Raw genomic sequence first — 19,907 nt, forward strand, 5'->3', positions numbered from 1 at the left:
CTTAAAAAGAATGTTTCATTAAGTTTCATTTTTCTGCATTTGGAGCATGCCATATGGAAAATGGCTAAAGTTTATTCCAAACTTCATAGGAAATGGAAAGATAATAAGCATAATCTCGCTAAAGAAATAGTGCTTTATTCCACCTGTCAAATAATATAATAAACCAGGAAAAAAAACTTGAGGTATTGGAAATCTGTCCTTTACCATTCCCCTAAGAAAAGATTTTTGAAATGGTTTCTGAGAAAGTTGTATATCTATTAAAGGAGTAAATAAAGGTTCCCATCTGTCTTTAACAGTCAAACTTCTTGAACATTTATTCTATCATCTGACTGGACTTCTAAATTTGAAACTTTGATGAGCCCTGTGAAACAGCTAATAACGTCCCTGGGAGTCTGATATGATCTTCAAAGTGCCCAGTTTATAATACATCAAAGAAATAACTCTGCCTTAATTAAAGAAGAACTAAACTTGTGACAATTCATGTATGTAGTCTGCTAGAATTTACAATAGAAGATTTATAGTAATTAATTTTGCCTCTTGGCTTTTCATTTTCATGATGTCTAATCTCATAATACATTGGTAAATGATTGTTTGTGTTTAAAATCTGAATTGTTTTACATGCCTTTACTCATTAGGAAGTTAGGTAGGTTATGAGAAACAGATTTTAAACCTAATTTATTTTGTTATGTTTTCCGCTGGAAGCTTGAAACCACAGCACCCATCTAGTAATTTGTGAATAGATTCCAATTTTACAATTCTATGTTTTGTTTGAGGTTTTGGGTTTTTTTTTTTTTTTTTTGGTGGCAAAATTCTTCCTATACAGAACTGCGTATAAAATATGCAGATTGTGTACTTGTGCACATTCCCATCATTACACAGATAAAACTGCTATTTTCTACCACTTTGTGTCATGTGGCTTTTATTTATGTTCTCACTATAGAGCTGGTCTGAAAGTACTGTTCCAATAATTAACAAATACACAGTTCTGCTTTTTGGATAAGCTGTGAAACAGTTCTATTAAAGGGATTGCTGTTAAATTTACTAGTTTGTAAGACTCTGTAAATACTTTTTCAACAGCATTTAATCCCTTTCTTCATTATTTTTCTACTTTGAACATACGATTATCAGCTGGCACAAATAAGAATAGGCAATTTGCCTGTTCTGGATTCCAAGTGGAAGAAAGTTAGGTTGGGTAGTACTAGCCTTGGAAGTAAACATGATACTGTGTGTCTGTGAGATCATGGTATCTTTAAACTGGGTAGATAGCAAACTGTGTTATCACAGCATGGAGCTCAGCCTGTGATCTATAGCTTGCTTAGATGCTTCATGTAAGCAGCTATCCTATTAAGAAGTGCAAGCTGCTGTAGCCATGATCTATGCCATCCATATCAGGTCTCGTAAGTTCAACACTATCTCAGAAATGTAGTCAGACTGTTTGGTATAAGCTATAGCTCTTTTGCCAAAGAATCCTAGATGAAATATATAGAAGTTGGATCTTCAGGAAAGAAAACAGAATTTCAGACTTGTTACTGTTCATGTAATGACCCATTCATGGCCTGTGATTCTAAGTGATCTGAGAAACTTTCCTAAACAATCTTCAGTTGTGTAGAAACTGGACTCATTGCTCACTTGCTGACTGCTGTGTTCTTTCCAGCTAATAGAAGGGGGCTGAAGACAGTCTTCATAACACTAATACTTATATATGAAATCACTTGTGACAACAAAGAGACTGGGATACTTGGTTGTTTTGCCTTTTTTTTTTTTTTTTTAATTTTTCTTTTATTTATAAGGACCTGTGATACTGGCTAAATGTTAAAATGGCAATTGTCTCAGCAATTAAATTAGAAAACACATCACATATAATTCTCAGTTTTAGTGGATTAAACAAGTTTAAATTTGTGATGTTCAAAGCTACATTTCTGGAACAATACAAATTTGTTAGGATAAGTGACATAAAAAAAAAAAAAAGGCAATATGGAATATGCAAAAACCAACGCTTCAAAATTACCAACTATGCAATAGTAAATACTTCCACATTTCTAAAAAAATTAAATGGTGGGATGATAAAACTCATTGCAAATTAGGGCAAGTGGGGACATCCTAGGTTATTGAGGCCAGTTCCACAATGCAACAGAATAACAAAATGTAACCTGGGAGCTACAGCACGGAGTTCGCTGCCTTTAATTTAAGTCTTTCTAGCTGAACAGCCTTTTATTGCATCTGCGAATAGAAACAATGCTTCACTTCCAGAAGAAAGCCTTTGAGAAAAATAACATGTTCTTAACAAAAAATACATTCCCTAGATGATATTTTATCATTATTGTTTAGTAATGTGTCCTGAAAAAGTAAGGACTAATCATATTTTCAAACACAACACCATGGCTAGTATTCACAGTAAATTACAACATCTGTGAAACGAACACAAGCATTACAGTTTATCTCATAAAGCTGCATGATTTGTACCCTCTACCATCAACATTTTAACCACCACAGACTATTTAAATTTTCCCTGCTATTTTGGTATAATCATGAGAAATGTGTGATACCAAATAACCCAGAATAATCCAAATATATGATTGTGTGGTGCCTTGTAAAAAAGTTGAGTTTAAGATGAAACTGAGAGTCTTTGAAAGCATGTCTAATGTCTGACTTCCGTTGCATTCTGTGCAGTTTGTGCTCTGTATCTTATGTCAGAAACCCAGCCACATATTAGAGTTCATAAAAAAAAAAAAAAAAAATCTGCAAGAAAGAGGGAAAACGACTCACACATTGATTGTGCTGGGACTCTACATTATTTATCTGCATTTGTTGTTATTTTGCTGACACGCATATCGATTCTATGCAAATTATTTTTTCTGGTATTCATGAATTCATTATGAATAGATATTTCATGATGATTTTGAAGGCTTTTGAATGTGTTTTCTAAATGAGAGAAGGTTGAGAGTCTTTAAAGATGACATGAAAATAGGAAGGAAAGATGTAAAATCATATGCCTTTTCTAACATACTTTTTTAAATTGACTTATTTATATTTTGTAGTTTAAAAATAATTTTTTAAGGAAATAAAAATCAAGATTTTTTTGCTTTACATCAGTAAACATCTGATTAATACTGTTATGTGCATTCACTATACGTCCTTTAGAATTAAAGTCCTGGGAACCTCATCTAAAAAAAATGCTTTTTCTCCATTTGAGTAATTACACAAAGGCATGTGAAAAGAAACTGGACAGAAGGAAAACATTCAACAGATGCACTTTCATTTTATATATGGATTTTATTTATTTAGTAACAATAAAGATATGGTTTTGAGACCTCACTTGGAGTATTGTGTATGGTTCTGGTGTCCTCAACATAAGAAGGACATGGAACTGTTGGAACAAGTCTAGAAGGGGGCCACAAGGATGATCAGGGGACTGGAGCACCTCCTATATGAAGACAGACTGAGAAAGTTGGGGCTGTTCAGCCTGGAGAAGAGAAGGCTGCGTGGACACCTCATAGCAGCCTTCCAGTGTGAAGAGGGCTTATAAGGGTGCTGGGGAGAGACTCTTCATTAGGGACTGTAATGACAGGACAAGGCTCAGTGGGTTTAAACTTTAGCAGATAAAGTTTAGATTGGATATAAGGGAGAAGTTATTTTCTGTGTGGGTGGTAGGGCACTGGAACAGGTTGCCCAAAGAAGTGATAAATGCTCCATCCCTGGCAGTTTTGGATGGAGTCCTGTGTGACATGGTTTAGTGTGAGGTGTCCCTGCCCATGGAAGGGGGAGTTGGAACTAGATGATCTTAATGTCCTTTCCACCCCTAACTATTCTGTGATTCTATGATTTATTTTTTTCTTCCAACCAAACTGAATGTGCTAATGTTAGTGTAAAGAGTAGTGGGGATATTTGGACCATAGAACACAGCCATAGATATGTAGTGGGCTGACCTTGGCTTACTGCTAGAGCCCCCTCTCACTCTCAGTCTGCCTTCTTACCAGCAGGGGGGAATAAAAAATGAAAAGCTCACACATCAAGATAAAGAGAGGGAGATCACTTACCAGATAGTCATGGGTAAAACAGACCTAGACTGGGGAAAACTGGTTTAATTTAGTGTCAATTGATATAGGTTTGCATAGTGTGAAACAAAGACAAATCAAAACAACATCATCGCCATCTCTGTTCCACCCCACCCCCCCACCCCCCACCTCCCCCGGCTTAATGTACTCCTTCATTCTCTACTCCTCTATCTCCTTCCTGCCACAATCAGCACAAGTAGCAGGGAGTGAAGGTTGTGGTCAGTACATAATAGCTCTCTGCTGCTCCTTCATCCTCACACTTCTTCACTCCTCATGTGTGGGCTCTCTGTGGCCACAGTTCCTTCAGGGCACATCCACCTGCACCAGTATGGGATCCTCCACAGGCATCTGGAACACCTCCTCCCCTCCTTCTCTGACCTTGGTGCTCACAGGATTGTTTCTCACTCTTCCTCCTCCGCACTTCTCACTCCACCTGTGGAGCTTTTGCCCTTTCCTAAAAGCCTTTTCCAGAGGCACCCCCACCTCCGCTGAGGGCTCAGATGTGCCCTGCAGTGGGTGGGCTGGATCCATCTGGAACTGACTGTGTCAGCACAGGGCAGCCCCAGCCCCTCCTCACAAGAGTAGACCTGCAGATCCCACTGCCAGCACCTGGGCAACTGCACCGACCACACAACAAGTCAGAGTACCTGAAAGAAACAAAACAACCGAGTTATCCTTTCCTTCTGTAAGTTTCATTAGTCTTTTGGGTTTTTGTTTTAGAGGTGTCTGCTTCCCTTGTTTAGTAGCATATCCTCATCTACTGTATTAAGCTGTACACTTTACAAGTGCTGAAGACCTGACTTGTATGGCATGTGTTTGTTATTCCTCATTGTATTTGTTCTCTGTAGTTTTTACTGCTCCTTTACATGTTAGAAATCCCTAGACAACGGGTGAGAGATAATCAATACTCTGTCTTATCCTGACATTGAAAAATTCAAAAAAGTTGTCATAAGATTATTAAAGTGGCTGTAATACAAGCAAAACACTTGAAAATCTGTATATTTGCATATCACTATGAATGTCTTCTGGAAGTACTTCCTGCTTAATTTATTGCTCTATTCCAGTAACAATTGCATGTCTTTGCCATATTGAATCAGAAATGAGTGAAATCTAATTCATAAATAAACTGCAGAAGCTGTGCATTTTATAAATAATTTTTATGAATATAGATTGCAACACCTACTGGTTTTAATTACAGAACAGTGTGTTTGGAATAAAAGTTCCATGTTAATAGCACACATAAAGATGAAGGCAATCAAAGATAATCTTGCTTCCTTTTCAGGTTTTTCAGGCCAGTACTGTGAAATAGAAGTGAATGAGTGTGATTCGTCTCCATGCTTGAATGGTGCTGTCTGTCAGAATGATGTCAACAGCTATGATTGTTTTTGCCCTGAAGGTAAGTTCTTCAATATAATTTACTTTTATTATCTTTGACAATTCTAAAAATTGCCTGAAGTCTGCAAAATATGTGCTTAACAGTCTTCAAAGCCATTGTTAAAATTTTCTTTGTGTGGAAGTTACTAGCTCTTTTCTGAAGTCTCATTTGCATCTTTGTCCACCAAGGCACCCAATAAAACAAGCATTCTCATTAAGAATGGAGAGAGGTACACTTGTAACTGCCACTGTTTTTGGACAGAACCTCATGATTTTAACAAAGTCTGAAGGAGTGGAGAAAACACAAATAAGAAGTATGTGAAATCCACAGAAAATGTAATCAATGAACTTACAAAGAGTCTATTTTATCCTGAATGTACTAAATTACAGCTTTATGACTGAGCATAGCAAGTAAATTACAAAATTACAATGGCCATAATAATGACTGTAATATATCTTCATTGAAGAAATCTATTAAAACTTTCACAGACAAGGAAAAAAAAGGTTTTCAACACTAGGTCTGTTTGTTTAGAAATGCATAAACTGCTCAGTGTTATCAGACGTGTATGAACAAATGAATGTTTTCAAGAAAGAAGTAGTTAAAGCGAAAACCAAAATGCTTTAAAACATTTAAAATTACATGTCTTCCTGAAATACTTTCACAAATAGATTTCTTCTGAATATTTGTATGTGCTGGTTTTATTTTTTTAATTGGATATTTAGTTAAAAATAAAGTCAAGTTTGTGATTTATAACGATAGTTTGTGATTTATAACGATACTTTGTTTTAAACTTTCTTAGACTTGTTTGAGGATTTTTTTACTACTTTGTAACAATAGACTGATACTGAGTTTATTTGAAAGCTTATAATATTTCAGGGGTTTGTATATTCAAGTATTTTAGTGGTGATGAGTTCAGAAACTCTTCACAAAAGATGAAATTGCTACCAATAATTCCTGTAAGTACACACTCTGTCATTAGCTTAAATTGGAAGCCAAAACAGATATTGAAGACAGTTGAAAATTGAGCTGGGGAAAGATCATTCTGCTGATCTGCCTGACCAGGTTATGGAAAAATAAATCTTGGCATACACATTGATAATTTTGTGTTGCACTTGTTACCTGTGAGACATGAGTCTTATTAAACTCTAAATGCAAATGAGAGCTGTTACTGTATACATTACTAATGAACTGAGGGTAATTCTAGAGTTTTATGATTTAGGGATCAGTGGAAATTGGTTCCATGGTCACTTTGAGAAATTACGGGAATATGCCTTGCACTGAGGGTGCTGATAGCTTAGCATTAGTCATGGTCTTCCTGCAGCCATGGCCTGTGACAACACTAATGATAGTCATTTTGTACCATGACCATGAATTAGAATGCATTTAGAAGAGCATAAAATGTCGGCTATTGGAGTGCAGATTGTCCAGCAATTTCAAGTACAATAAAATACTGTTGAGCTTCTGACTTTGGTAAAAGTCACTATGACACAAGAAACAAATAGAGAAAAAGTAGAAAAGTAATTATTTGAGAGCTGATTTTTAAAACTATAATCAGCTGTCTAAATTCCAGCATCACTTATCTTCGTCTGCAATGCTTTCAAAATGGCAGAAGATACATAGATCCTGCTAAACAAATAATTCAACTAAATTAATGAAAATACTGAATACTAAACTTGTTCTTCCAGTTACTAGCTCCTTTTAAAGTATATTTGATGGTAAATGTATTTTCCTGTTAATGACAGAGCAGAAAAATCTTCCAGGAAGATCTTTCAGTAAGACTTCAAGACAATGTTACTACAAGAGTAAATTGAAAACAATTGTTGTTTTTTTTTTAGTTTCTTTAGAAAAAGGGACCCAAAAGCATGCTTTAGAAAAGAAGGCACAGATATAGCTGAATAATAAATAGCTCTCTGTTTTTTTCCAAACAAGGGTTTGAAGGTTTGAACTGTGAAATCAACTTTGATGAGTGCACTTACGGTTTTTGTAAAAGCAATTCAACTTGTTTAGACCTGGTTGCAGACTACAGCTGCATTTGTCCTCCAGGATTCACTGGTAAGATTTCTTTTAACTCTGGAAAGACATTAAACAGTTAAACTTTTTATTATTTTTTTTCTGAAATTAAAAGAAGCTTTTTAATTGCATTTTGTTCAGCATTTTAACATTAAGGATGCTCTGTGCTATTGCTAATCTGCTTAAATCTCCCTAGTAATATGATAAAAATTGAAAGCAGTGTGCATGATGTTTGATTAATTGATAGAAAGCAAAATTATACTTTGCCTAGGAAAAAAGTATTCAAAGAGTCCTAGTCTATATAGGTGAGCAATGACAGCTATAAGCAGGTGCTGTTTGTCTTCAGATGATCATATCAGAGACATACTCAATTGAGACAGAAATGAGAATACAGTTTTAGCAAGGGAATGCTTTGTACTCTTCAGAAAGAAGCCATCAAATCCTTACAATAAATAGCTTGTAAACTGAACTTTTATTTGTGTGTCTACCAGTTTTAAGAAAGTAACTCTTGCACTGGGAGCAGTCTTCATGGCCTTACTTTCTGCCAGAAGCATCTAACAGGATCACTGGGAAATCAATAACACTGTCTCCACAAGTATGCCATATTAACAGCTAACATGCTGTGATTTCAGAGGCTGGAGCAACTGACTTTCAGCTGCTGATTTCATAGAGGCAAATGGAGCAGCATTAGTCATCAGCTGTAACAGGAAGACAAGCAGTGGCAGTCTCAGTAATTATACACAGTTAGTAGGTGTTGTAATAAAAAGCCAAACAAATACGTACTGAGAGCTCAAAATCTGTTGACCAGTGGAAAGACAAAAATGAAAGAGATCTATTATGGAAGCAAGTAGTATAGTTAGGGGCAAATAAGAAAAACTAACTTAGAAGTAAATAGAGCTTTTCAGTTGATAGTAATACCAGTGTCATAGAATAGATAGGGGTGGAAAGGACCTTAAGATCATCTAGTCCCAACCCCCCTGCCATGGGCAGGGACACCTCACACTAAACCATCTCATCCAAGGCTCTGTCCAATCCGGCCTTGAACACTGCCAGGGATGGAGCATTCACAACTTTCCTGAGCAACCCATTCCAGTGCCTCACCATCCTTACAGTAAAGAACTTCCTCCCTACATCCAATCTATACTTTACCTCTTAAAGTTTAAACCCACTGAGTCTTGTCCTGTCACTACAGTACTTAATGAAGAGTCCCACCCAGCACCCTGATAAGCCCTCTTCAGGCACTGGAAGGCTGCTATGAGGTCTCCACGCAGCCTTCTCTTCTCCAGGATGAACAGCCCCAACTTTCTCAGTCTGTCTTCATATAGGAGGTGCTCCAGTCCCCTGATCATCCTCGTGACCCTCCTCTAGACTTGTTCCAACAGTTCCACGTCCTTCTTATGCTGAGGACACCAGAACTGCACACAATATTCCAAGTGAGGTCTCACGAGAGCAGAGTAGAGGGGCAGGATCACCTCCTTCAACCTGCTGGTCACACTTCTTTTGATGCAACCCAGGATACGGTTGGTTTTCTGAGCTGTGAGCACACACTGAAGCCGGCTCATGTTCAGTTTCTCACCAACCAGCACCTCCAAGTCCTTCTCCACAGGGCTACTCAGAATCTATTCTTTGCCCAACCTGTAGCTGTGCCTGGGATTGCTCTAACCCATGTGTAGGACCTTGCACTTGTGGTTAAACTTCATGAGGTTGGCATCAGCCCACCTCACAAGCATGTCAAGCTCCCTCTGGATGGCATTCCTTCCCTCCAGTGTATCAACTGAACCACACAGCTTGGTGTCATCGGCAAACTTGCTGAGGGTGCACTCAATCCCACTGTCCATGCCAGTGATGAAGATGTTGAACAAGACTGGTCCCAGCACTGATCCCTGAAAGACACCAGTCATTACTGGTCTCCAGCCGGACACTGAGCCATTGACCACAACTCTTTGTGTGCGGCCATCCAGCCAGTTCTTTATCCACTGAGTGGTCCTTCTATCAAATTGATGTCTCTTCAATGTAGAGACAAGGATGTAATGCGGTTTGACATCCAGTTTAGGAGCACTTCATACATATATTGCGAATGGTTAAAAATAGGCAGATAGTACATAAGGAATGTAAGATGATAGAGATTTAGAATCTGTGAAACCAGTAATAGTTGAAGCTTCCACAAACGTCTGTGATTTTTCTTCATTTGTGCCAACTATTCTTATTATTCTTATATTATTCAGAATTTTAAAACTGAGCTGTGCTCTATTTCTTAGAAAATCATGCTCTCCTTTTTTGTTTCATAAGTGGATTTCCTGTCATGAGTTTGCAGGGAATTTGCCTACTTTTTGTCAATCATGAAAATAATGGAGGTGATTACAAAGTATTTGTTTATGTAGTATAAGCATTTTTAATGCAATAGTTTTAAAAGAAGGAGCTTTAAAAACATACTGCTATGCTGCAGGAATCAAAATAGAAAACATACAACTTTTCTGTAGTAGATTGCAGTCAGTTTGAACTAGGGAATGCAGGAAAAGCTGTTCCTTTGAAAATACAGCTACACTACTTTGGGGTATGATGGAATAGACATTACAGAACCAGAAGAACTTAAACTAATGTGTGGATGTCACCAAGGCAGCCTTGAACAGCATATGTGCTCCTTAGGAAGAACTCTTTATCCTAGATTTATAGCAATGCAAACAGTTTGCCAATAAGATATCTGTTCATTCCAAGACAAAAAGAAGCCAAAATCTGTCAACAGTAAAACAGTTACAGGTGAGTTATGGGCAGATTTTAATGTGTGCCTCGAGGCCTGTGTTGAAGTCATAGAAGTTCACATAACTGCATAATAGGCCGTTATGAAAAGGATCTATTTTCTCCCCCATTTCCTGTGTGGGAGACTTTTCATCATGAATGTACTATTGATCTCACTTAAACTGGCTTTTTCGTGAGACAGGACAGCTACCACAAGAAACAAATCATTCAGTCTACTGGCTGGAACTGGAAGTGGGGATAAGGATCCTCCTGATTACACGGAGTATTTTGATCTGTGTTCATACTATTTGTAAATGCACAGTCAGCCATTGCAGATGTCATTACGTTTGGTCCCTCCAACAACTGCTTCATCCTCCCTAGAAAGAGTCTTTGATGCAAAATACCATATATTTGAGCTTTTACCTTCTAAGAAAAGCAGACAGTGGTACAAGAATGTTTCATGTCTTTCTGAGTTTTAGGATTGATGTTAATGACCCACGAAGATACAGCCATAATAACAGTGGTACACTCAAAACCTTTTAAAGGGGAAAAGGAAATATAGAGGATACAAATTAGTTTTTTGTTTATCCAGTTAATATTTAAGCAATTTAGAAATCTATATTATATACTGAATGTAGAAAAGCACCATTAACAACACAGTAAAAAATGGTTTACCAGAAAACTTACTAATGTCTACCCATTTTCTTTTTTTTTTTGAGTTATGATCAACGTTCCAGTGTCCTTCTGGGTCCTATAGGTGACAGTTTCAGTCTTCTCAAGGCGTGGAGGAGTCTAGGCCTTAGTCGTTACCATCTTGAACCCTTTCCCAAGAGAGGAATTATGTTCCTGGTGGGGGTTTCTTCCTCCTTAGTTAGGGATCCAGCTGGGGTTATTCTTACACATTTTCTCATCTAGCCCATATCCTGTCCTGCACTACCAGCTGCAGACTGGCAGTGGCCCCAGCCCTGCAGTCCCGGATACACAAAGGGCTGTGTTTGGACAGGCAGTGACAGGCAGGAGGTGTTACCCCCTCTGCAGCAGGGCCACCTCCAGAGCTAAACCTGGAGCAGGGGAGGCAGCAGTCACTGGGCCAGTTCAGGGGTTGAGCCAATGAAACCCAGCTCAGGCCCTGGCACTGCTGGGTGTGGGAAAACACTGTATTTACTGAGCTACCAGAGCTAGCTCTGACTACACAGAAGCAGAAGTCCAAAAGTTCGTCAACATCTGTTAGCACCCTGTCAATCACACTGCATTTTTCTGATGAAAGTTGCTCAAGGAACTGAGATTTTATAAAGTCCAGTAAATGTATAAAATATATAGGGCTGATTTTAATTTTTTTCTTTTTCTCCCCAGATGTGCTTTTGCTTTCCTAGCATTTTAAAAGGCATCTCCAAGTAGAGTTTAGCTTTATCATCTGAGCTGGTCAGGTACAAAAACTGTCTTAAGCCTAGTTGTTTGCTTGTCTTACTGTTCACTAGTTCTGTTCTGGCAACATAACTCTACGTTGGTGTTGCATGCCTTGTGCATGAATGCTCTGCTGGAAGGGCAGCGTTGGACAGGAGGGAGACAGCTGCCTGTTTCAATGGCCTTGGCTGGGTATGCTTCACAGACTGCAGAGCTTGTTCCTTCCCTGGAAGCAGAGCCGGGAGGAGGCAATAGCATGAAAGGGAGGGAGCAGGCCTGGATGCGGGGAGCAGCTCTCTCCTGCTGTGGAAAATCAGAAGGACAGCAGCATCCTAAATACCCGAGAGTGCTGAGAGGAGCAGGGAGTCTTCTTCAAGCTTCTTCTCTCACGTACAATTCTTACTATTAAAAGGGTGTGCACCTGAATGCTGGCAACTTTGCAGCCTGCTGCATGGACTGCCCGTTACTGTAAGAAAAATAGGCAGACAGGGAGAAGCAGCCCTGAGGAAGACAAGGAAAAGACTTTCTATTAAATCAAAGCTTATTCTCAAATGCCCTCTTGTGGGAGTCAGCATACACAGGATCATTATAACTATCCCATAGTAAAGAGCTACTGGACAAATGGACAGATGGCAACACTGCCACCTTCTTATTTCACAATATTTTGTTTAATTTTGTCAAGTAAAGGGTTTCAAAACCACCTGGCAATTGAGATAGGTAAAGGCAGCTCACGTCTGTTAGCCTGGGAAATCACAAAAATTAAAAGGACTCATTTTGTACATCCAGAGTAGTTAATTCTGGGCATTAGAAGAACCTGAAGATAGGTGAAGTAGGGAACAGTAGAATACCTTCAGTACCTTGAGTAGTAAGGCACCTTGAATCAGGTGGGCTGGAATGGAATTCACCAATGATACAAAAGGAGGAAGCAATTTTATGAGATGCTGGTTACTGACCTGTTTTCCTAATTTGGGTGGATTTTCTCTGGTCATATCTGTCACTGGAACCCAAGAATTTTGCAAGTCAGTGCTCTGGTATAAAGAAGGCATGGGCTTTTAACTGCAAATAGGTGATGGGTCCACTCTTTGCCTGTTTTAAGTTTTATAAGAGATTATGAATTAAATGAATTTCAAAACTGTGTGCATGTGCCTGAGTGAAGTGATCCCTAACTTAGGAAGCTGACACCAGTGAACACTGGGTAGAAAATAGATGTTTCCGAAGTGATTTTTACTTTAGCAGTTAGCACTGAATTTTGTTATTACTAATATTCATGAGATTTCTAATCAGATTTCCTCACCTGTATCATGGTCTATATGAATTCTCTGCATGTAACATGATCCTTGTTTTAGGTTTTGCCTACGTCTCATTCATGTTTATCGTTATCATGAGGCATTATGAATCAACAATCAAAGTCTCCCATCAGGTGACATATTGACTTAAATAAGTATTAGGCTTTACACAGCAGACTAAACAAATTTGCAAGCCTTTTAATATGCTTTATGAAGTTCAAATCCATGTAAATTCCTCTGACATGTCTCATGAGCTTTAGGAATCCTGTAGTAGCCATTGTGGCTAAACAAGTGGTCCCTGCAACACTGAACGTCTGAAAACCAAAATTATAAAAGCCTGTGCAGTGTTTTGCAGCTCGCCTCACTCCATCACAAGGGAACAGGTGATATCTTTTTTGTTCTTTCAAAAATCTTTTCCTGTTCATTTTTTTTCAACCGTTGTATAAGCTTTGTTTTCAGTAAGTCTGCAAAAGCTGTTCTATTTTAGGCAGCTTTTGGCTAACCCAGATGTTTTTAGTTAATATCAGGACTACTGCACAGTTTAAAATAATTGAGTCACTCCATCCTCTGTTCCATCCATGCTAATCATCTCCAGTCCTGTCCTCAACAATTTGAAGGAAAGAATTGGCCCGAGAAGTCCATTGGTGCTCACCCATCTTTAGAGTCAGTCACAGATCACAGAATTATAGAATTGTTTGGGTTGGAAGGGACCTTAAAGGTCATTTAGTTCCAAAACTCCTGCCACAGACAGAAACACTTTCCACTAGACCTGGTTGCCCTGTGCATCCTGGCCTTGAACACTTCCAGGGATGGAGCATCCACAGGTTCTTGGGCAACCTTTTCTAGTGTCTCACCACCCTCATAGTGAAGAAGATACTAGGTTCTGGTTGCATAAGATGCATCAGATTGTTGTTCCAATCAATGGCCCTTCCAGAAGCAGCCCCAAAGCCAGGTATTTTCTCTGATGTCTCGTAATGACCAAGTTCACGCAAACAACATGCCTATGTCTGATCTGTAGTCAAAGTGCTAAAAGTGTTTCAAACCAATCTAAAACCTGGAAGCTGAAGACTGAAGAGGGTGATATGGTTACCACAGCTCCTCACCACCAGTGTTGTGATCCATAGTGGGCCCATGCTGGATGAGAGGGAAAGTATGATTGCCTTTCCCTCTGCTCAGCTACAGCAGTGCCAATGGGCTGCTGGTTTTCAGAAACATTCCAGAAGGGAGGTTGCCAGGGGCAGGCTCCCCACAGTTGTGTGTGCAAACTTAACATGCTGGAAAATAAACACTATTTATGCATACATGCAAATGTATTTAATATGTATTTCTGTGGTTATTAGAGAATGTTTATCATCATGTCAAGTGTAATTGTATCTGCTTCCCCTGCAAGAAATTCAGGATAGAACAGAGTGGAAAAATAATGATCAGTAGAGTGCAGAAAAGTCTGTTTAAGTTTCATCATGTTGCAAATTACATTACATAAAACATTGATAAAATAATACATTAAAAACTATTGAATTGCATGAAAGAAAACCAAATCAATTATAGTTCAGTAACAGTGTTTTTTTTCCAGTCATCTAGAAAACAAACAGTGTCTCATTATTTTTTATTTTGTGAGAAATCAAATGTTACATTTCTCCAATAGTTTTCCATCTGCAAATACTATGCTTGACTTGTTTGAATTAGAAGGTGAATAGTAACAGTTGGAACTGTCTGACAAAAGATAAGTTAATTCTTCAATCAGAAGTTTAATTAGTTTATATGGGATTTACTTTATTATTGCTCTACTGGAGGCATTACAAGATAATTTTTGTATTTCAGTTTATCTGGTTTAGATATAATGTGGGTTTTTTTTCAATAATGATGAATTGTCATGCATAATACAATGTATGTAGAACATACTTTAATATCTTTTTGGCTGTAACTGTGTATTAATTAATTTTAGATAAACTGTAACACAATAATGTAATATGTTAGGTTTGGTTTTCAGTAAAAAAATTTTGTCAGTTGCTGGGGGCCTTTAGCAAATAAAAGATAAAAAGTAATCATGTCAAGAAAAGCTCATACAGTGATTAAAGCACACACAGAAGACTCCAGAAAACATGGTTGAAATCCTTATTCTTCCTGAGTTACTGTGGGATATAAACCAAATTTTTCCTTAACTCCGTACTTTTTCTATAAACTCTTTCTTTTTTCCTTTTCTTTGCATGTGCTTTCTATTCATATTATAAACAATTAAGGTCATGGATGTCATTGTCCTATGAACAGTGATAGGCCAGCACAATAAGCACATTTTTTGCTTTTTACATGAGCGCACCGGTAAAATATGTAAAGTAACATGGATTTCAAGATAATTTCCAACTAGGTTAATATTTTTATTATAACTGCCTCAATTAACCTCTTGGGACTAAATTTTCTGTTATAACATGAGCAACCAGTGAATAGATATTTGACATAAGAAAATCTGCAACCAGCCATTTTCACCACTGCATATTTTTCCGTCCCTCCCAGGCATTTTGTAAGCCAATTTGAGAAACAGAAGTAGCATCTTACAGAAGAATGGTTTTCTCTAGTTTTTTATAGCAGATGGTTCATCTTTGGAAAAAAATCTCCTCAAGGTTCCATGGGATATAGCCCTAGAGGGCAGGGGGGCTCAAGACTCTTGGTTGGTCTTCAAGGATCACCTGCTACAAGCTCAGGAGTGTTGCATCCCAACTAGAAGGAAGTGCAGCAGGAGGGCCAGGAGACCTCCTTGGATGGATAAGGAGCTCCTGAGGAAAATTGAAATGAAAAAAGAGCTTTATAGAAAGTGGCAGCAAGGGCAGGTGGCCTGGGAAGAGTACAAGGATATTGTTCAGGAAGCTAGGGACCAGGTTAGGAAAGCTAAGGCCCAGTTAGAATTAAACTTGGCTAGGGATAGTAAGGATAACAGGAAGGGATTCTACAGGTACATAGCAAATAAAAAACAGATTAGGGAGAATGTAGGCCCCCTCAGGAAGCTCTCGGGTGAACTAGATACACAGGATTTAGAGAAGGCTGAGGTTCTGAATGACTTCTTTGTCTCGGTCTTCTCTATCAAAGGCTCTGATCGCACCACCCAAGTCTTGGAAGGCAGACACAGGGACTGTGAGAATGGAGACCTTGGGCCCACTGTAGGAGAGGATTTGGTTCGAGACCATCTTAAAAATCTGAACGTTCACAAGTCCATGGGTCCTGATGAAATCCATCCATGGGTCCTGAAGGAGCTCTCAAATGAAGTTGCTATGCCGCTGGCCATCATATTTGAAAAATCATGGCAGTCAGGTGAAGTTCCTGACCACTGGAAAAAGGGAAATATAACCCCCATTTTCAAGAAGGGGAAAATGGATGACCCGGGCAATTACAGACCAGTCAGTCTCACCTCTGTGCCTGTCAAAATCTTGGAGCAGATTCTCCTGGAAGGCATGCTAAGGCACATGAAAAACAACAAGGTGCTTGGTGACAGCCAGCATGGCTTCACCAAGGGGAAATCCTGCCTGACCAATTGGGTGGCCTTCTATGATGGGGCTACAGAACTGATGAACAGCGATAAAGAAATTGATGTCATCTACCTGGACTTGTGTAAAGCGTTCGATACTGTCCCACACGAATTCTTGTCTCTAAACTGGAGAGACATCAATTTGATGAATGGACCACTCGGTGGATAAAGAACTGGCTGGCTGGATGTCTGCACACAAAGAGTTATGGTCAATGGCTCAATGTCCAGCTGGAGACCAGTAACGAGTGGTGTCCCTCAGGGATCAGTGTTGGGACCGGTCTTGTTTAACATCTTTGTCAGTGACATGGACAGTGGGATTGAGTGCGCCCTCAGCAAGTTTGCCGATGACACCAAGCTGTGTGGTTCAGTTGATACGCTGGAGGGAAGGAATGCCATCCAGAGGGAGCTTGACATGCTTGTGAGGTGGGCTGATGCCAACCTCATGAAGTTTAACCATGGCAAGTGCAAGGTCCTACACCTGGGTCAGAGCAATCCCAGACACAGCTACAGGCTGGGCAGAGAAGAGATTCAGAGCAGCCCTGCGGAGAAGGACTTGGGGGTGCTGGTCGATGAGAAAATGAACATGAGCCAGCAGTGTGCACTTGCAGCCCAGAAAGCCAACTGTATCCTGGGCTGCATCAAAAGGAGCGTGACCAGCAAGTCGAGGGAGGTGATCCTGCCCCTCTATTCTGCTCTCATGAGACCTCACTTGGAGTATTGTTCTCAACATAAAAAGGACATGGATCTGTTGGAACAAGACCAGAGGAGGGCCACGAGAATGATCAGGGGACTGGAGCACCTCCCATATGAAGATTGGCTGAGAAAGTTGGGACTGTTCATCCTGGAGAAGAGAAGGCTCCGTGGAGAACTCATAGCAGCCTTCCAGTATCTGAAGGGGGCATATAAAGATGCTGGGGAGGGACTCTTCATTAGGGACTGTAGTGGTAGGACAAGGGGTAATGGGTTAAAACTTAAACAGGGGAAGTTTAGATTGGATATAAGAAGGAAGTTCTTTCCTATTAGGGTAGTGAAGCACTGGAATAGGTTGCCCAAGGAGGCTGTGAATGCTTCATCCCTGGCAGTGTTCAAGGCTAGGTTGGACGAGGCCTTGGGTAATATGGTTTAGAGCAAGGTGTCCCTGCCCATGGCAGGGGGGTTGGAACTTGATGATCTTAAGGTCCTTTCCAACCCTAACTATTCTATGATTCTATGACACAGTTATGCTGTAAAAGGTATGACGTTACCAGTTCTAGTGTGAGCACACTAAGAGCCATATTTGTTGCCGTCTTCAGAAAACTTGTTGACTTTTCTTCTTCACTCTTTGGTCTTTGTCTTGATTTTTGTTTTATTTTTAAACACCTTTTTTTTTTTTTCTCCTCAGTTCTGCAATTCTCTGTAACTACTGATTTTTCTATATTTGAGACATTTTACATATGTTAGACATTCATTTTTTGTCCATGTTGTTTACATCAAACCTGAAACTGGTTTTGCCCAGCTCCTATGTTAGAAGTTTTTGCTTTGCTACCAGTAACTGGCCAAAGGTGGGCTGTTAATACCATTGGAGTCCCAATACTGTGTTACAAATGCATCCTCAAGGCCTCTGCTCTCTCCCCTGGACTCCTTCACACTGCAGCCTTATTCTAGGATCATTAGTAGTTCACTCTGTACAGCACAACTACTTGTTATTTCTGTCTACATCTCATTAAAAATAAGCATAACATGATGCAATTTACAAAATTAAGGAAGAGTAAAACAAATTAAGCAAGATCCACCTGACCACTAGACATGTCCTGAGGCTTCTGGTGTTAGCTTGACACCAAACCTGTGGCCTGACGCTTGAAATGGCAATGGAAAACATACTGGGCTGCAGAGCTACAGTGGGGACATTACTGCACTGGTTGACTGACTTCACTTGAACAGTAGGTCGATCAGAGGCTATTGCTTGCCCAGATCTGAGGCGTCTTGAGGCAAGAGGGGAAAAGCATATAAGGCAAAGTGGCATTTTTAAAGCTTTTTATACAAATTTTGTTAGAATACTTTTTTTCTTTGACACCTTTGCAGTCAGAAAGAAACAGAGTTGCATGGATTATTTGCTCTGGTAGCTCTGGTGACAGTCTCCCTAGGAACCTCCAAGGGCAGGATGAACACATTTCACATGATGACGATGTTATAGAACCCAGCTGCCTAAGGGTGGGCTAAAGCTATCACAGATACCTGGCTCACAGACTTCTCTTGATGTTTTCCCAGAAAAGACTCATAGAAGGCTACAGGATGATTAAGTTTATTCTGGAAATCTTCTCACCTGTAGATTTGTGATTGTATGCTCTACGTTACGACTGTATACCAGAAGGCAGTTAATGTTGCCCATTAACCACCTCGTATTGAACCTAATTACTTTTGATTAAAACACACAATGAATCCAAAAGGCTTAAAACTTGATACAAATGCATGAAGACAAGTCAGAATTTCACTGGCATTTTTTTCCAGTAAGAATCACAAACATACTTAAAAGTTTGTACTAAATATTTTATTTAAATTTTTGTCTTCAACTGCAAGCCACTGTGTATCATTACCTTTTCTACACAAAAATGAAAAAGCCTCTTGCTACTCAAGTATTTTCTCTTTGTAAAGACACTTCTACACTGTAATCAAGTCACTTCTTGTTTTTGTTTGTTGTAAATGAAACAGATGGAGCTCTTTAAGCCTTTGCCAACAGCATGCTTTCTTCAGTTGTTGAATAAATTGTGTGTCTTTTCCTGCATTCTTCCACTTATTTTTAATATGGAACATTGTAGTTAATGTTTTATGCAGCAGTATTTTACACATCAATACAACACAAAACCATTGTTGGTTTTTTAAATACATTTGAGGGTTTTTTTTCCCCTCAGAGCACTGCAATAGGGCTCATATGCTTAGGTCCTCAGCAGTCCTTTTCAGATCACTTCTGTTTCCTCACATACAGTTCAGCAGCTGTAACCTACGTGTCTTTTTCTTTGCCTGTACCTGGCAGCTGCAAGTGACCAGAAGTGACCTGCAGTACATAGAAAAATATACCGTGTAACTAAAAAAAGTTACCACAGGATTTGAGTTAGTGTATATGCTTGCTGTCCTGCGGAAGGGAGGTACTGGAAAGGAAGAAAGAGTGGAAATGAAGTGTCTTTTTAAAAGTCAGTGTTGAAATAATAGAGTAAGGGCTTTTCTCATCCACCTACAGAAAAAAAAGGAAGCAATGAAATGGCTCATTTGTCTCATTATGATTTTCTCATCAGAAAGACTTGAGGGGTGAAGACAGGTTGAATGTGCTGAAAGCTGTACTGCTCTCTTTTTTGTAAGAGTAGGACTTTCCATCTACCCCTCTGTAGTTTAAACCATGCACATTTATGGTGTGCATGAAGAATGTGTTTGCCTACTAGTGTTAATATTTTCATCTTTTGTTTCTCTTGCTTACTGCATACTGTACTCAACTTCGTTATATCTGACTAAGACAGAAATGCGTTTTGGCAGAGACACACAGTGGAGACAAA

General features: G+C 39.2%; 1 protein-coding gene across 1 annotated transcript in view; it reads left to right on the forward strand.

Annotated features, from left to right (window-relative positions):
* The first annotated feature begins 5,300 nt into the window (after positions 1 to 5,300).
* EYS (eyes shut homolog) overlaps positions 5,301 to 19,907 on the forward strand; it is a 579,093-nt gene continuing 564,486 nt past the window's right edge. Inside the window, exons 1-2 of the mRNA XM_061347833.1 lie at positions 5,301 to 5,451; positions 7,360 to 7,482. Coding sequence (XP_061203817.1) covers positions 5,301 to 5,451; positions 7,360 to 7,482 — 274 coding nt within the window. The remainder of the gene's footprint in view (positions 5,452 to 7,359; positions 7,483 to 19,907) is intronic.

Source organism: Neopsephotus bourkii, unplaced genomic scaffold (genome assembly GCF_033783945.1).
Source record: "Neopsephotus bourkii isolate Nb327-2 ecotype Australia unplaced genomic scaffold, CSIRO-AGI_Nbou_v1 NB_330, whole genome shotgun sequence".
NCBI classification, from domain to species: Eukaryota; Metazoa; Chordata; class Aves; order Psittaciformes; family Psittacidae; genus Neopsephotus; species Neopsephotus bourkii.